Here is a 19,954-nt window from a genome sequence, read left to right on the forward strand (position 1 = left end):
CCTGATAGGACCACATAGACGAGCGCTCCACTCAAGGTGACCCATTTAATGTTAGATGTGAACGTCCTTTTTTTCCTCTCCTGTCCCAGTTTCTGTTCACTGGGTGCAAAAATAACTGTTCCCTTCAAAGGGGGGCGGATGGACTTTTTTTTTAACACTAAATAAATCTGGATGTTTCTGACAGCTACTCAGCTTTTTTAGGATGAAAACAATTTAAGCCAGCCACATCAGTTCTGTTATCGGTGTGGGGAAAAAACAATTATGCAACCTGGAAAATGAAATGCTAAAATGAAAGATCTTTTAAAAAAAAAGGAACATTTATGATCAAGATAGGACAAACAACAGATGACTGCTGAGTGATGGTGACTCACTAGATGTTACATGGCTGCTCCTAAAACAGTGACAGGCCTAATAGATCCAGTCAATACACTAATTTCTGTTTTGGATCATTGTATAAGTCAAAGTCACGGGAGAGAGCATTGTGAAAAATTCAGATTTATTTCTAGCAGATAGATTTCTTCTCAGTGTGCAAATTGATGCAACTTTAAGTATCAATTATCTACGAGTCACACACAGCATGATGATGATGATTTAAGAAGAGTAAAGCTTCTATCTGCTACCTGAATATGCTATAGCACTACACTACCTCTACACACCTGCATTAGTGACATCACAGCAGATGTTGCCTCTTCGTTTGTTGATCAGAAACACCTGCTGTGACTCTGATAATAAGCATGTTGCAGAATCAGAAGGGTAAAAAAATCAGACTGTGGTGGAATAATCCGTAACGCTTTGAAAGGTTCCTAATTGAGGGTAATGACCCAGGTGGATAAAAGTATCAGCTTCAACATTTCCTTTCTTATCTCCTTCAGAATAAGATACAATGGACCTTTTTTTTATTAAAAGTGAAGAAGATTACACAACATACTTCTTGCAGCAGCAACACATGAGCAACACACAATCTCCATGACAATCTCACTAACTAGTATTAAAGTAGATGAATACAGACAGACAGGAGGATGAGCCACTTTATTGATAACACGTGTGTTCACTGTTGTCTTTTTTTCTTTAATAGGCCTTAGAAATTGTAGGGATATTTCTCACAGTGTTGTTTCACAAAAGACGGCAAAATAAATCTGAACAACACAATACCTGAGATCCTGTGCATTATAATAGTCACATTGTATTTAATGGTAACTGTGCCTAATGTCCTTTGATTTGAAGTTTTGAAAAAAAATAATAATAATAATATGAAATACATTAACGGTTTAATTGTGTGCGAATAGTTTCACACTATACAGCCCAGTTTTCTTTGCCATGGCACTTTTAATAATTAAACTTAACTATAAATTCTTCACTGTAAATATTCTACCGCCAACAGTTAGCTTTGTGCATTGACTGGTAAGCCAGGCTCTGCTAGCTTGCCCTTTAACTGGACCCAAACAGGAAATAGATTGAGAGAATGGAAAACTTTGGCGTACTCTGAGAATCCAAAAAAGACAAATTCCCTTAAATTTGGAGTTAAAGGATCAAATGCATAACTTTAACACAAAGACTCTTCAACAATTATTGACAGTCCCTAACCCAAGAGCGTCAGTGTTCCAAAAGTGAAACTATTTTGAAATGAGAGCCAGTGACAACAGCTAATGCTAGTGCCATTTTTGAAATTGGAATTGAAATGGTGTTGGTGGACAGAGGACCTCACTCTTAATACAATACAGAGAGCCTGTAGAAGAAACCCCACAGAGGTTCAAAATAATGTTTTTTTTTTTTTTTAAAGTGTGCACTACTCATTGGAATTATTGGTAGTAAAAGCAACCAAAGTGATAGCCGACTCAAAGGACTGAATATTGAAGGCTGAGGGGAAAGTAAAGAAACACTTAAATCAAGTGTTTGTTTAGTCACCACGCCATGACATATGGTATGATGTCTGAAACAACTGACAGTATTGTGCATGTTGCTTCACCACTAACATGTTCAGTAAGGATGTCTCAGTGTTGGCATCAGTCAGTCGCCTTGGAGGCTTCTAAACCCTGCCAGGAAAATACGACTTCCTGCCATCCTGGAGCTGCCAGCAGCATTTCACATGAGCAGTGATCTTTGTGCCTGTAGAGTCCTCTTGGCATGTGCCACATATGTTCTCACTCACATGCTAATAATAGGACGAGTCATGTGCACATGTGATGCTTTCTGCAACTCAGAAGACGTCTTGCTGTTTTTTTTACTCCCGTTGATTGATGAGGCATGATTGATGATTCAAACTGTGTGTGTTGTTCTCTGCAGAATACAATTTATCAACATGACAATTTATGGTATTTGAGAAATTTATTTACTTGTTTACTTGGCTGTCTGTTTAGTCACGCATGTAAAAGAAGGCATGCACAATTCTGTCAGAAGTCATTCTAGTCAACAATCAACTCAAACTGATGTCTTTCCTTTTACATTATCATGCCTTCATCACATTGGCTTCTGTTATCAAGATGCATTAGGGTCAGCTGCACCAAATTAGCGTCACTTTTAAGGCTCATTTATGCTCTATGTCCGATACACATACAGACAGAGCCTTCCCCCTGTACTCTCTCTGGTATTATTGCACAGTGCAAAAACACCAGAAATTGTGGGGGCAGTGTTGAACAGTGTAGCCAACATTTCAAGCCAGACCAGCTAAACCCAACAAAAAAAATACTTTGGAAAATGGCTTGAGAAAAGATTATGAGAGTTGGTTAAGAACAGTAAACATATATGATGTAACCTCGCCAGGGCACAGGGACAGACAGCAACAACTGAACAGCTGGGCAGAGATCGGACTGAAACTGAAATATGGAGGTCTGCACACGACAGCGCCCTCTAGTATCAGGACATTTTAACATCCATCCCAACGTAAAGACATGTGGGAGTATATGGGTAATGACAGTTATATCTTTTTAAAGAGTGGTTCTCACCAGTCTAGCTTCAGGAACCTTCACCAACTCTTCAGCTCATATAACTCATCACAGTAAATGTAAAATAAAAAAAACTTTGTACTGCTGTAGGATTTGCCAAAACAAGGTCAGACCTTATTGTCTATATCAGTGAACAACAGCAGGTAGCCCACCAGCCAGGTCAACCTCACCAGAGTCATTATGTGTCCCGCACTGACCCTTGTCATAACATTAAATAAAATGCTTCAGTGTGAATAAAACAAAAAAAAGCATGAAGAGTGCCAGCTTTGATTTAGCTTGAACTCACCCTACACTTTACCCTTGAACTTCTGCATCTATCTCTTAACCTTTGAGTCTTGCCCTCTGCACTGGCCCAAGACTAACTGGTGCTACTCCCTAGGTAAGCTAATTAATACTGTAGCTTTCAGTCACGTAACTGGCTGAGCGGCCTCAGGGGAAAAAACAGCTTAAGATTGTGGCACCCACCATGGAATACTCTTCAAAACAATTTACATCCCCTGACAACCGCTAAACAATAGAGACATTATGATTGACAGCAAAATTTGGGAACTAGTGACCATTACAATCCCTAAAAAACTCTAACCCTAACCCCAGGGTTCCCACACATAGACGATACCTGGGCGGGCCGCCCAGGTACATTTCCAACCTGTTTTAATCAGATGTTTCATTTATTCATAAAAACTGTCCGTACTTCCCTCTTGTAAATGCACCTTGCTCCAATCAAAAACTGAAGCTTCTCATGGCCTCGTTTTAATAATGTTAATTTAAGGCTGCTTCCTGCTGATTCCTGCTGATTCTGTGCTGAACTCTTATAACTAACGAAAAATCGAGTGGAACTTTTCAAAACGTGAGGCGTAGTCGTGTTTGTGTCTGGATAAATTGAGCAGATTAAAGTTGTGTGTTGCAAAGACTAAATTAATTTAGAGAGAAAAACACGTTTGATATAAATACAACTTAATATTAAATATACTGATTCCCACATAGCTTTAAAGTTAAGGCTATTAACAAGACTCCGCCTTAACTACCTTTGTAGAAAAATTAAAAATAACTACATTTACTGGAAAGACCTACTGTAGTGGAGGCTCCGATAGACTAGCCCCCATGGTTCAGACCATAAGTGACCCATGCTAACATGACTTTCCTCAGTTTCATCTCACTGTGTTTCTATCTATCATGCAGGTATAGTATCATCAGTTACATAACAGCCTGTAGTCTGTAGATCACAAGCTCCGTTACAGAGTGCTACACATTCACAATTTGAACAGCACAAGCTGCATCATGAAATCCGATTTTTTCAAATTGGATATGGGCCAGTTATTATGTGGTCCAACGTCAGATACAGGTCGGATCTTTGCCAATGTGACATCAGCCTAAAAGGCCAGGTCATGATACTTTGACCTCACTTGAAGTGGCACTCGTCACAGTTCATGCGAGGCAGGACAGCAGGAGACATTAATTCCTCATAAACATAAATCTCCTCAGCAACAAGACAACCATTCAACACCATCAATAAAATGTTGACTCTGTTCTTCCTTACAATCATCTGCTCATAGATTGGCTTGCTTCCAATGCACATCAATTTCATCATGAAAACGTAAACCAGCTCCATATTGTCCTCTGTAGACACTGTGCTGCGTGTGATGTCTTTGTTGTTGTTCTTTTGTGAATGCAGGTCAGTTCAAGGCCGTGAATAGTTCATACAGGAGTCTGATTCAGGCCACACCTAAAAAGTATAACATGAACATTTAAATAAAAATATCGCATCTGAGCAATGAATCTGAATTGAGCATTATGGCTTGCAGTTTGAATGTAGTCTCATTGGCACAGTGGGGAAAAAACTGTAATTTACAGCTCTTAACCTGGTTATCCTGGCATAATTTGGCCTCATCCATAATCTATCTGAACTATGTTTACAGTAAAATAGTGATAGTAATACAGTAATAAATTCTAAATATGATGGGGAATCTTAATTTGGCAGCATTTCAAATACTTACTTCTGTGTACTGTGGGTGGCAAGCTTTTCTCATGTTGCTATTTATATCTATGAAAACATAACATGCGTGATACATGATGCATCAACTCGTGATCTACAGTTCTGACATTTTTGCATTTTGCATGTTTAAATTCTTAAATGGCAGCTAAGGACATTTAAATACAACCTAAATGTGTATGTATTTTCTGGATCATAAACATGTTCACAGACCTGAATGTACACCTGCTGTTTCTATGTGAACGCTATAATGGGATCTCATTTTAAAATTTGCAGTGTGCCAAGCAGGCAATTAGGTAAGCAGGTAAGCAGGTATGTATCATGTCAACAAACACAAACATGGCAGGCGTTATTTTACCTAGAGCTTAGTAAGCCTACAGTCTGTGCCAAATGTCTCTTTTGATATGGAGAAGATCCATCTTTTCAGATTTTTATAGACGCCAAGGATGACTCCTCTCACAAAATATCTTCATGTAGCAGGCAGCACATTTGATAAAACACTGATTTAACCAGTGATTTAAAGGGTAAAAATGGTCCTTTCTATTGTCCTGGAGACTCATGACGTTTCTTCTGCGTGTGCAAGTACTTTTTGTAAATAAGTCAAAGTACTTAAAAGGCTGCATTTACACTTCTCTGACTCTGGCCGAGGTCCAATCATAATGTAGCCAGAACACCTCCGCAGCCAGGGCCAGGGCTTTACATAATTCTGTTAATCTCCTACGATTGATTTCAACATATTAAAGATAATTGCTTCAAATGGTCTAATCTGAGTCATGTAGCAGGCTGCCCGAGGAGACAGAGCCCTGATGCTGTCAATGTTTACCTCTGTGTAGTCAGAGTGGCGGGGTAAATGCGTTCACAGGATGATAAGCCCATTCAGGGTGACGCTGTGTGTGTAGTGTGCATTCCTGAGAGGTGTTCCACGCTTAAATAAACACTATGCCACAGCTATGTTTACCCCCTCTCTTCTGCATTTCCCATACAGCCATGCAATGTTAATGAACCGCCTATGGCTGTGTACAAGCCTAATCCAGGATTTAGATTAGCTGCTGGAGAGACGCCTTTTGTATTTGACTCACTTCAGGGTAAAGTTTCTAACTAAACACAAAGTGCTTCAGGTCCAAGACTCAAGGAGGAGACAAACAGAAAACTTCAAAACTTTCAAGGAAACAAAAATCACTGCCTTAATTAACTTTATAACAATTATATTAAAGTTGGGTTTTCCAGTAGTTCTGCAGTGTTGTTTCAGCAGAATAGAGCATCTAAATACAGTAAAGAGACAAAACTCTGCATCAGACAATAACTGCATCACGTTTTGGGTAATTATGTTTTTTAATTCATTTACATAAAAGTATCCAGTTATGTGATTGTAAAGATAAACTCCTGAACTACGAGCCGTCTCTGCTGACTAAAGGGTACAAACAGAACTCATTCCTGTGAAATGTAAAAGACTGCTGAACATGTACACACACACACACACACACACACCTCCAGTTTAAACACACAACTGTGTTCTGGGTAAAATAAGAGCGTCCCTAGGTTAGCCTGCTCCGCAATCTACACTGAGCAAACGCTCCTAGTATTGTGTCAGGGAACTCAGGGTCAAACTGGAGCAGGCGGAAAAGTGTATTCAGTTTGGTCAACAAAGTGAATTAACTAAGGAAACACATGCATGATGAGCAACTGTGGAAAGATTGTTAACTGTGTGATTCTCAAAACAAAAATGCCATTAGATACTGTTTTAGATGTAGAATAATGAGGCAAACTTGTCATTTTTTAATCTGTCTGTGTAGATATTATGATAAATGAGGTTATGTAGATGTTGCCCAAACGGCCGTCATCGTGTGTGTTTTTTTGTATCACTGTAATGGTGCTAGTCCTGACACCACGGTTGGTTTGTAAATATGTTGAAAGTGGTTTAAATAAGCATTGAACATATTTATCAATGTGTTATCATGAGGTAACATATAGAAAAGGCAGTCTTATGGTGGTGCTCGGGAAGAGTCAAAGGATCATCAATAAGACTTCCTCTGGACATCAGAAGGATAATCCTTCAAACAGCTGATTGGTTGTTTCACTTAGAACTGAAATAGTAAACCCTCCAAACCAGAGCCAACACTACAAAACTTCTCCAACAAAAAAGGAAAATCTTTGAGAATCAGTCATTGTTTGTCAACCAAGGCTGCGCAATTAATCACGATTTAATCCCTATCATGATACAAGCACTTGCAATAAACACAAGTCAGATTTTCTTGCAAAAAAACACTTTGAATGCAGTCAGGCAATGCTTTCTCCCTCTGCATGTACACATTACACCTGTTGGTTGGCGTGTTCATGTTTTGACACCATGTTGATGAAGTCACATGAAGCCAAAGCTTAACATCAGCTAGCCTTTGATTCATTGGTTCCAATTTCGTTGAGAAAAAAAAAAAATGTTTTGGGGATTTATTTTGGATTTAAGAGGGACGAGTTGCAAACACAGGTATTGTGTCAAACATGAAGTAGGCTAATATTCAATCTATTCTTTGTTTATTTATCCCAATTCATTTCTTTATAGCGATATTGAACAATGTTATCGCATATCGTATAATTTCTCATATCGTGCATGCCTTGTGTGAGCTACAGAATGTCTGCAGCAGTAATCTGTGTGACCTCTGGAAAATCTCAATATGTCATCCCCTAGAGATAACTTTTGGCCACAGACATTAAGAGATTTTAAGCCAACAACTTTCTAAAAGAGTAAGTCGTGTCACTTGAGGTTTTTTGAGATCTTTTTCATATCTAACTAGGATTTAGAAAATGGACATCTGATATGAAGTCGGCAGCAGCTCTGCTTGAAGCCCTTCTTGACTTGGTGTTTCCCCTGAGGCACATTGAAGAAACACTTGTGTTTCAAATGAAACTGCATTACTACAATGTTAATGTTAATACACGGTTGGCTTATTCTTGAGATGATGAGACCCCTTCTGACAACTCAGCTTGTGGTAAAAACTTTGTTAAAGATAAACACTAAACTAATCCTAAAAACAAGCTGGACTCCACAGAGTCATAAAAATCTTAACCACAGTCACATCATACCAAGCTGACTCTTGTTTTGCCATGTTATAGAGCATGTGCAGGGTACACACACTGTCAGCCTCTTTAACAGTGTGGGTGAGCGTCGGTGAATACACTCTCTACACATTACATTCGTTCTATATCTGTCCCCGGATCTTTCTTGGATCTAATTATTCCTGTTAAATACACGTACTGTATAAACCAAATTTGAGGGGCGTGTCTCTGGGCGATAAGTACATTCTGAAAGCACGAGCAGCTGCAACTCAGCAGCGATCGTTACATACAGACACAGCCATTTTCTCTGGCCAGTGCATTCAGTCACAGCAGCACCAAACCCCTCGATAAGCTTGTGTATTATTCTGCTTTGTAAGTGTCGGCGTGTGTGTGTGTGTGTGTGTGTGTGTGTGTGTGTGTGTGTGTGTGTGTGTGTGTGTGTGTGTGTGTGTGTGTGTGCTGATGCATGTGTGTTTGACTGTTCGCCCACATCTGCATGTATGCACACATAATTATGCAGCACGGAGCTGCGAGTTAGCCCTTGAAAAAACATGTCAGTCCATTCACACTAACAATACGATATTTCCAGATGGCACTGGTCCACATTGATCTGCATCCAGAGAACTCATCCCTCTTGTGCTCTCACACGTCCAGCAGTAAAACTTACCAACACATACTCGATCAGAGCTGCATATATAATGGAATCTCAAACACACAAACAAGCCCACGTATTGAGCAAAATGCCAGACTTCCTGGGGATTGTTACTCCTTTGTTATATGCCTGACAAATAAAGAAATGGTAATAAGCTAATTAAAAAAGATATTCCAAATTGGCTGCATGAATTCACGTGGAATCAAGTGATGAAAACACAGCGAGCTCTAAATAAAACAGCACGGTACATACTTCGCAGACCAGAACCCATAATCAGCTGTTTTGTTTAGCAGTGATGCACACTATTGTCCAATCAAAAGGAGCCAGTAGGAGGGTTAAATCTTCTTCTATGAAGATTAAAAATTACTACTTTGCATCTGTTTCAGAGTTTAAACAAAACAAGGAAGTAACAATCCAACTAAGAGATTATTTCAAACAACGCTGATCATCTGTATGTTATTTAACATTCAGGATGTTGAAATTAAGAACTTGGTGACATTTTCACCTTAAAGTGATTCAAATCTGAATTATATGGGACATTTTTTTGCCATTGAGGGAGACAGCTGGCAAACACCACCAAAACATATTGTTAGCAAACAGAGACCTCATTATTTATTAGGCAGACAAAGAGATTTTTTTTTTTTTAATCATCGGAGTCCAAGCTAGTTTTAAACTTTTTCACTGTCTGACATTGTGTCCTAACAGCATGGCCATGTTGGATATCAAGTCACATCGCGCAGCATCCAACGTTAGCTATCCACACTGCCCTCGGTAAATATTTACTTATTAGCTTAGCTCTGTGAATTTCAGTTTTCCCTTGCAAACATTACATGATGTGGTGCTTTTGTATTGAAGGTGGACAAGTGTGGCACTTCGTGTTGACGAGACATTGACTCAAATCCCATCCCTCAAAGGCTCTTCAATAAGCGGCTTGTGGTGAGCCGAATAAAGTTTTCCTGTGCTAACAATCTCCATTTTTTTAAAACAAGCTTACAAGCTCTGTTGAGTGGGAAAAGCGAAAGAAAATCTAAGGCAAGTTTTCCTGTCAGACACTTTCAGGGCCTGGTAGAGCCCCCTCCTTCCTCGTTCCTCTTCCATGTCTAGGTGTGTCACAGGAATGGAAATATTAAACGGCCGTTGAGTTAAAAATGGTGCGTTGCATCGTGTTGTTTTGTGCTGCGTTGCTGGCAGGCTGTTAGGACACTCAAATAGGAAACGATTTAATCAAGATGATTTTGTAGCTCACACTTTCTTGAGTCGCATGCTGTTAGGACATGGTGTGAGGCTGTGCTGCAGCTTTTAAGCCTTTAGTGTCTTAGCCAAATTCGATTAACAAAATAGGGTGATTCTATTTTGTACATTTTCATCAAAAATTATTTTATACTTTCACATTATATGACTTTATTTAAACTCTTTTGAAAAAAAAAATACAATTCTCAAACACCTCAGTCGCCCCTGTGTCCAACAAGTGTTTTCTAACTGAAGCCAGACTTCCTTTTTAATCCTTTGCAAAGACAGAAACCTGATATTTGTAAACTGCTACTTCTGCCAGCAGCAAGACGGTTCTGTTTTGACCATTGCACAGCTGATTGTTTCAAAACGCTCAAGTTTGGGTAAAACACTTCACTTGACACGGTAACTTATTATCTGTCAAATCACAGTGGGGGAGGGGCGGGACAAACACCTCAACCTTCACATCCTACATAACGCCTGCAGGTACTGAACAACATCAACGGGTCCCTGAGTATCCCACATACCTACAGGTCTGTTCACTCCCTCTACATACTTCAGCCTTCCCTCCATCCACAGCCGGTAATCTAACTTGCAACGACATCTTTACTTCTGTGGATATTCTGTATCATAGGAACCAGAAGCAGCCAAAGCTACTGTGCTCCCGAAAGTGCACAAACATCCGCTTTCATTAGACATTCAGGGTTTTTTCAGCTGGGGGAATGGAGGACCAAAAGAGATCCAAACAGGGTCCCTCACAGACTGTTTTATCTATTTTGTGTTTTCTCCCCTTTGGATTTTCACTTTGTGCCCCTTGTTAATTACAATATATTAACATACTTCAGCGGCATTCATTAGTTACCAATACATTTAATCACAATTTTGCCAACTTATCTGAAAAAATTACTGATGAGACATTTATTTAAATGAAAATCTGAAATCAACTTTTATTTGAGTAATCAGGATTTCTGCACATTTGAATCAGAATTTGTTTATTTCTTTACTCAATTGGGGGAAGAAAATTAATTTTACTTCAAGGCTGTACCAGTTGTAAAAATAAGGCCGATACTGATTTTATAAATTAAATTACAGTTGAGCCGATTTGGATACCAATACATGTTTTTTTCATTACTTCTTCTAAACGATATCTTCTCAATGTGATTTGATGTATTAGTCATTGCTAGCTGTCTCTCCTCTTCCCAGTTTTTTCCAACATGGCTTTTATCGGCCAATACCAATATTCAATTGATGCATCAGTGCATCCTTACTTCTGCTTTCATACTGAACTACTTCTACTAATGCTAGTGTGTTAAATAAAAAGATAACATCTACCTAAACACAAAGCCAGATCCTACATACTTTATCTAAAAAGACATTCACATATTAAGTCCTATGCATCAGTAGCACTAATGACCTTTGGACATGTGAAGAATATGACATTTACTATCTAATATATCTAATAAAATTATATCCAATCCAGTGCCAAAGGCCAAACTGGATACAGAGACTGACATTAAAGTCAATATCTGCACTTTTTAATCATATGATACTATATTGGAGAATATCCATGTTCTAATGCTCAACACTACCAGAGCAGCTGATGTGTCTGTGGCTTTTATATCAAATGTTCTGATCAACCTTTTACTGAACAAGTGTTTGTCAAAAACAAAGTCCTCATTCGTTCAGGATGATAAATATTTGCTATGATGATGCTGATGACAGATTTTCGCACAATGAAGACGTGTTGCAGACAAAGAAACAGCCGTCGTCTGTTGTGTGGACCAAACTGAGGTCTATTGATGGGACTTCTCTTGTATAAAATGGAAACATTGACATTTTGCAGCCGCCTGGGCCCAGGATCAATCAGTCTGAACAATGAAGCGCAGTAATTATAGGCTGTGATTCTGGCTTAAAGCATGACTTTTCTTCTTTTTCTCCTCTCACTCAACATCCAGTCTGGTACTGCTGTCTTTTTCCTTCCTGACACTTAAAGCTAACCTGCCTTCATCAGAAAACCTGTGCTAATGGATACACAGAGTGAGGTCATCGCTGCAACACACATTGTAATGAAAGCAGCAGATTGCATACTGCTGAGCAGCAGAAGCATCAAGGATTTTGATGAGGAAAGCTCAGAAAGTGTTTTGTTTCCTGCAGATCTCTGTAAGTAGGAGGTAGTTAGTCTCTCTTATTCATGCTGGATTGTCGTCAAATCGTGGCACAGCCTCTTCCTTAAATGGGCTGAGATGACAAAGCTGTAGCTGCAGTGTGGGTCGCCTGCTTTTCATAGCCCTGCTGTTTTATTGTTTTGTTATTTTTCCCTTTCTTTTTCTCATTCTTTTGTCTAGAAACTTAATTGCTTTAATGCAAAATAGCATATTCCAGCTGCTTTTACGTGAGTGAAAAAAAAATGAAGTGGCAGAGGAGAGGATGAATTTAAATTGATAAACGTGTGTCTATTCAAAGCAGATCCTCTTCAGCGATTATTCCAAGCAGAGACAAAAGACTACAATTAATTATCAAGCCAGCCATGGGAGCCACTTAAAGCATTACGGTAAATCTACAGCTAAGGACCAGTGCAGTAAACTAACATGGATTACCCAGGTGTGCTAAAACCAGTCACCTTACATGAACCGTAAACACACACCGAGGCCAACATCTCTGGGCTTCTGCAGGACATTCTGATCCTTTACAAATTGAGCTTTACAAGTCGCCCTTTTGTCAGATAAACACACAGGACACAGTGTCCATCTTTGCGTATATGTATTTGTTATTGTCAGGAATAAGAAGACCAAAACCAACAGTGTTTTTGTGTGACTTACTGAGCATGACGTTGACTCCAAGCTAACCCCATAGGTTCAACATCAAGACAGATCAGGTCATATATTTGTAATTTAATAGTTTCTAAAAGCATTAAATAATCTTGGGTCTCAAATAGACTCCAGTGGAAGGCATTTTACACAACTATTTCTTATTGCGATTGAGTCCAGATTTGGATCTGGTGAGTTTTTCTGGGCTTTAGAACCATTAATGCGGGATTTTGTAAAAAGAAAAAAGAAAATTAACTGTGTGTGTTGTGTGTGTTTTTGAGGCAACAAAGTAGCATGTCATCTGGTGCAACATTTAGGCTCATTGACGGGTTTTTAATAGTAATGAACAAAGCTATTAAAAATGTGTCAATGGCTTAATGTTCTAATAGAATCACGTTATTGTTGGTTTTTAGCTGATTCATGGAAATTGTTGACAAAGGGATAAAAAAAAAGAGGTCACCACATTTGTCTTTTTAAATCTACGTTGGCTTTTCGGTTCCACATTCTTGCTTTCCCATGTTTGAAATATATTCTAAATAGTTTTCAGCTCACTCCAAAATCTCAGATGTAGTTTTTTTCTCCAACGTTAAAGTAGTTGTTTACAAGGATTGATGAATGAAATGGTTTAACAAGACAAAATGTGAGGTGGTTATAACCAAGGGTATAAGATCTTACCTTGTGTCGGCACTTCAAAACAACACCATAGGCACCTAAGAGAAAATCAAACCATAGTTTTAACTGACCATGGCTTTTGGATACTTTTCAAAATGTTGACTTATTCCACACAATAAGTCCACATGTTCAAGTGGAGCTACTTTACGTAAAAGCAGACCCACATGAAATAGTTATAGAAACAACAGCATTCATTTGGTTTAAAAATGGGGGTTTGCAATTCCAGCATGAGCAAACAACAACTTCCTGGATTTAGAGAGTTAGAGTAAGTCCAGAAGCTACGAAGTTCCTTTTATTTAAACATATTGCTTCAGTACAAGAGAAACAGACTTCAAACTCTCTTTGTTAAAGCTTCTCATATGTTCACATGAATTAAAGAAAAACATCCCCCACTATAAAAGGACAGGTGGCTCAGAAAGTAGGACACAAGTGTTGGCAGGCTACTGTAGTTCTGATGTTATCGACCCTGGCAGTCACACACACAAATCCCCCCGAGGGTTCAAGAGGAATTCATGAACTGAGCAGGCATATGACAAACTGCTCCGTGCTCCTTCAGCAGCTCATCAGAGCCACAGGAAGTCATCTCGGCTCTACACGAGGATACTTACGTATACTAACAGTCTCTCTGACATGGTTAGGGTGCAGAAAACACCAAATCTGAGACAGAAACATGCAAACATGTTGTAACGCTGCAGGAGGTGGTACTGTAATAAGTTTCAGTCCTAGAACAATGTGTGCATCTTTTAACATTTCAACTATAAAATGTTCTTTGCATCACATTTTTTGTCTTATTTCCTACATTCTTTCATTTTAAAAACATGAAAAACATCTTTAAGGCTCTTAAAACCCTACCTTAGGTAACACACAACACATTGAATATTTAGCGATCCAGGGAGCTGCAGCCCTTCAGCTTTGGTTATCAATTTCCTTCTACTTTTTTTTATTTTTCTCTGTGCCGCTGAATATATGAGACCAAAAGTGGATGAGGAACGGAAATTCAAGACAAGTTTCTGATGGGAGGTTGTAAATTATTTCAGGATTATGACCTTTGGCTCCATCTTCGTCTAGTTTGTTTGCTCAAAATCTTCTAAATTTGTAATATTTGGCCTCAGGTCCTATTATTTCTGCATTTTGTTATGAATTGCCTGATCCTAAAAACTTTCAAAACTTAGCCATGGTCATCTTCAGTCAACATTTTTTACAAGTTCTTTAAGAAATGTTTGTTGGGTAAGTGTTTTTTTCATTTATACAAGTGAATCAGTTTGTATCAAATGGCTACAAATTAAAAGCATACATTGATGATATCACTGAATTATTTCAAAGAAATATAAGAGACATGCTTTTTATCATTTTAAATAAGAATCAAGAGGACTGAAATCAGCTTGGACACAAACTTGATGTAACTTTTGGCATTAACAATATTTGTAAGCTTACTCTAAAGTCTTCAATATTGGTTTTCACCAATGGAAAACCTACTGTTTGCAAGACTGTGCAACGAGACAAATCCATGGAAATATAAAGGTCTTACAAATCCCAAACAACCTGATTTTTACGTGCTAAAAACAGAAAAACCACCAGTTTTGCTCCATCCATTTCCGTCATCACTAAAGGAGCTCAATATAATTACATAAGGCTCTGTGTATTTGTAATAGCCGGAGTGAGTCGACACGCTGCACTCAGTGTTAAATGATTAGCAAAATTGACTGACCTCAAGATCACTGAGGAAAAAATCCATGATGCTGGATCGAGTGGAGCACACTGTGCTGTGAGTGCAGGGGCAGAGAGTAGAGCTGCAGAGGAAAACTTCTACAACTTTACAGTTTAATGTGGCACAAAAAGTGCTGACTTCCTTCCAGAACAACTCATCTTTGGTCGGCCACTCAGCCCTTCAAAATGCAGCTCTAAGTTTCCCTGTGTCTTCTAGGGACACATGATACGCACATTATAAAACTTCTAGGATGTGGGAGTACGGGTGTTAAAAACTGGGACAAGTGGGTGGCTTCACCTCAGGGCTCCTGCCACTTTATATCAACCAAGAGGCTCAAGGGGGAAGAGAAAAGCAGTGAGGAGCATGTTGAGGGGATTTTAACTTTCAAATCACCCTGCCCCATTGATATTTACAGCAAGAAACTGAATCTGAAAAATCACCTTCATAACAACACAATAGGAAACATTCAGGTCACCTAGCTTCAGTTTTTCCATGTTAAAATCCTTCCTCGTGAATAAATATTTTAAAAACTGTCCTTGACCTTATTGAGTTGCACAGTCATGAACAACACATCAGGCTTTTAACAGCCTTGTTCCACAGGCAAATTGGATAAAAACAATCAAATGATTGCTCACTGAAAAGCCCTGTGAGTGCATGTTTCACTGCACATCAACAGTTGAGGCTAGAGACTCGACTGGACTCACCGCTGCAGACTGTAAATAAACAAAATATGCTTCATAACATGAATAAAATCAGACGTCTCACCTTCACCCACAATCCCAAGGACTTCAAATTTATTCATCACATCACCGATGTCAGGGATCTTCATGAAGTCAAAAGGGGTGATGCGTGAGGTGCATGGAGCTCAGGCGGAGGGGGCCCAGCTACAGGATGGCATGAGGCAGCCAGCTGTTGGCTCCCGAGGGGAGTGTGTCGGCTGTTAGCCATAATATCCGCTGCATGCCTTCTTTAGTGGCTCACGTTCACCTGCACAACAAGGACAGAAAATTATATGTTTGTGTTTATACAAATGTATTTACCTTTACAATTGCAAAGATAAACAGCTGAAATCAAAGGTATGGGATAAGTCAACCTGATGTATGATTGCATGAATGCTCAACAAGACGACTATACTATAAAGCTCATTCTGTAGAGTTAGACAGTAGTACCACAACGACATGAAATTGCTCCTCTACAGCCCTGTCTCCTTGAGTTAAAGGGGCACTTTAGTGATTCAGTAATGGACTTCCATTCAGTTGGGGCATCTGCAGGAGTCAGAGAGAGGAGTTACAATCAAAGCAGCAGAGGGTAACACTGTGTTTCAACTCCTACAGTATGTGTTCCTTTATTCCTAAATTGATATTCTTAGTGCTAGGGGTTGTTATGATACCAGAATTTTAATCTTGGATATGATACTAGTAAAAACCAAAGTGATATAGAAACCTGGTTTGATACCATGGCAACAAAGGCACCCAATTTTTTGGTCATTTCATAAGCACAAATTGCAGGAAAACTTCTGCACACAGTTAAATTGCACAAACACACCAGCATGGCTTCGGTACAAAAACATTGCCCTTGTATTTGTACAATTTACACAGTGAGTGCTCCCTCTCTTTTTAGCTCACTGCAGCTTCCGGTTAAAAATATGACAGGAGACCTGTGGTGTTTTTAAAGCTTTTGTGCTTTTTGATTGTATTGATCATTAAATAATGGAGATTGTATCTTTTCAAATCAATGATATCACGAAGTATTGAACTACAGACGTATTGAAATGTTAACAGCTACTACTTACTAAATGCATTTTTCCACCCTGACTGACCAATACGGTATTTGCATCCCACTATGAGTATCGGAATGGGGAACATTAACATGATGGACATGATTGTCCATTATAGAAGCATATAGAGGCACAGTCCCTCTCTCAACAACTTAACATTTCCTGTCTATCCTCGACTGAAAGTTTGATAGAGACAGCATTTCCAACATGGCCACTGTCATCGATGGGCTTCCAAAGTCCCCTTCAGAAACCAATGGGAGACGTCACTCAGGCTTTGTCTATGGCAGGGATGGGCAACTTTGGTCACAGCTAGGGCCACATTCAATTAATTCTCCCTGCCAAAGGGCCAAATTGTAGTATACAAAAACGATCAATTATGAATCAATTATTTAAAAAAATCAATTATGTCTCAAATTTAACTCAACATATGCCAGTGATCAAATATTATTATGGACGTATTTCTGGTTTTCATGATTTCATGGCAGATTTTGTCACATTTTCTTCATAATTCCAATTCATTGATATGTAAAAATTTACCTGAGGGCCACATTGAGGGTTGATGGGGGCCGCATGTGGCCCCCGGGCCACCAGTTGCCCACCCCTGGTCTATGTTATTATTAGTAAAGTCTATGGTAAAATGTGACATTGTCCTGCAACCATTTCAGCTCACTTTGTCATTGCATAGCTGCCTGACCACAATTTCAGTTTGGGCAACAAAAATCAGATATCTGGTTAGCAGGTTGTAATCCCTCTAAAAGCTCGTGTTGCTTCCTGATTAATGCCCTTATCTGTCAAACTTGCTGAAAACAGCTGATAGCACATGTTATCTGTCAAAATATTTGAAATGTCATGCCTTATCTCTCACGATAACACCGATGACATCATCAGATAACCTTCTTGACATAATGAGGGTTAACTTCAGATCCTAGAAAGAAACCATCTAGAGCCCCAGAGGACATTACACAACTACTTTCTAAACCTGGGTCCTTTCAGTGTCAGGTAAACCGACACTCTTGTGTAGAATCAGTGAAGTGCCCCTTTAGAAAATCTGAGTAAAAGTAAACATAATACCTCAAAAAAACAAATGGAAAATACCGTTAATTAATGCCTGGAAGTGCATTTATGTTCTGCAGAGTGAAACAGCATCACAGAATCTGTTAATGCGATTAAAGAACCTCCTCCGGTATCCTCACACTCTTTACTCTTATTGAATCAGATAAGACTCCTGATACCACTCTCTCCATTTCATCCTCTCCTTTCTGGGAAAAGCTCAAGGACTCGTGTAGCCTACTCACTCTCCCAGTCTCCTACGGAGCTGTGGGCACAGGAGCTGCTCATCAGTATGCAAAACCTCGGCACCAAAATAAACTCAGTCTCCCTGAACGCTAAACATCGCTGCGTGGTCTTTTACTCCCTTATCTTACTCAGCCACACACCATCAACACAGGTAAAACTGGAGGAGGATGACAGAAGCCTCAACTTAAAACACTGAAGGCTGCAGAGAAAATGCCTTTGGTCATCCGTTCTTTTCAAACATGAGTGCGTCAGAGTGCTTCCTCCATGCAGTGGCATGCAGCCTATTGTTTTTCAGAGCAGATTTTTTAGCCAACTGCTCTACCAGGCCCAGACCTAGAAGGCTAATATGATCAGGAATGCACTGGGCACTGCTGTGGATCGTATATTTCTCCTCGATCAACAGAAGAATGACTCATGCGTGGTAATGGAGTTAATCTGTGGAATTCAAAATGCAGGACATTTAAACCACCTCGTATCATCAGTGTGCTATCATCACGTTCATCTATGCCTGATATCTCTTCATGATCATTCAACTTAGACATAATGGTACAGAATTTGCAAATAAAAAATAGTTGGTAAAGCTTACGTCAGTGCATATTCAGGTAACTTAACAACACATTTATAGACACATATACATTAAATTAGAGCATCAAGAAACAGCAAACATTTACAGTTATGGTTAAATGTTGCAGAAACAGACATAGGATGAGAAAGTAACTGCCTCCTGGAGAAATACCTGTCATTCACCTGTCCTGTTGCTCCTTCTGTCACATCCTTAACAGCCCATTTACACACAGATACAAGACAGAAATGTTACTGTGAAATGACTGTTTTCACAGGGACTGTACCTTGTGTGTGTGTATGTGTATGTGTATGTGTATGTGTGTGTGTGTGTGTGTGTGTGTGTGTGTGTGTGTGTGTGTGTGTGTGTGTGTGAGACAGAGCTTCCACTGCCCACAGATTAAATTGAAACTAACTCCCACATTTTCAATGCAGAAGCAGCCATAAATCCAACAAGTCAAACATATGACAACACTCAGGCCAACTTAGTTCAACACTGACTCCCTTAAACATCGTTTTTTAAGCCTGGACTCTGGTTAGTTGTCTTGAAATCAAGCTAGTTGTGCTCTCTGCCTGTTTCACTAAATAAAAAACACAAAACCGCAAATTAGCTTAAAACAAACCTGACGCTTGAAACGCTGCTCCCCCTCGTTAGCTCCAACAGAAGAAATTCACACCATAGAAAGAGGTTTAATGTGTACTGATAAAATAAAGTACTCACTCAGTCAGTGTTTGGTAAAAAAGATGATGGACCTCGGCCCATAAATCCACCCACAAACGGAGATATTTTCATTGCAGCAGGCAGCTACAGTAACTGGATCGTGCGGTTGACAAGCTGCGAGCAGGATCACCAGGCAACAGTTTTGAGCGGCGTGACGACAAACCAATGAGAGCGCTTGGAACGCTTGTTTATTTCAACGCCTCCTCCTCTTGGACCAATCAGAGAGCAGAACGGCTGTAAAAACTGTGCTGCGGTCTGAGGGTGTTTCGTACGAGGTGGGATATTATTGTTCTAATTTCTCAATTACATAATTCACAAGCTCACACACACCCTGCACTTTGTATGATAACATTATTTATCTAAGGGACATACCAAAGTGATAATACCAGCAGAAATGTTGCATTATCAGGAATGGATAAATAGCATTGCAAAAATATGTAATTGGCCTGCAGTTATTCACACCTCCAGGTTATTGTGATTGCTGTGTGAGGGGGGAGTATGACAACATTCATATAAATTCTATAAAGTAAACTTTTATGGGAACATT

General features: G+C 39.3%; 1 protein-coding gene across 8 annotated transcripts in view; it reads right to left on the minus strand.

Annotated features, from left to right (window-relative positions):
* Positions 1-19,539, minus strand: part of LOC109982518 (cyclin-dependent kinase-like 5) — a 46,578-nt gene extending 27,039 nt beyond the window's left edge. For 6 of the 8 annotated variants that reach the window (XM_065956150.1, XM_065956149.1, XM_065956147.1 and 3 more), the window contains exons 1-3: positions 19,408-19,539; positions 15,818-16,039; positions 13,348-13,382 (exon numbers count right to left, since the gene is read on the minus strand). In XM_065956150.1, the coding sequence (XP_065812222.1) occupies positions 13,348-13,382; positions 15,818-15,881 (99 nt within the window). In that variant the 5' untranslated portion in view covers positions 15,882-16,039; positions 19,408-19,539. Of the gene's footprint in view, positions 1-13,347; positions 13,383-15,817; positions 16,040-18,861; positions 19,252-19,309 lie in introns of those variants that run through there. The other 2 variants (XM_065956145.1, XM_065956146.1) reach the window with 2 other exon arrangements.
* Between the last annotated feature and the right edge of the window lie 415 nt (positions 19,540-19,954).

Source organism: Labrus bergylta, chromosome 6, assembly GCF_963930695.1.
Source record: "Labrus bergylta chromosome 6, fLabBer1.1, whole genome shotgun sequence".
NCBI lineage: Eukaryota > Metazoa > Chordata > Actinopteri > Labriformes > Labridae > Labrus > Labrus bergylta.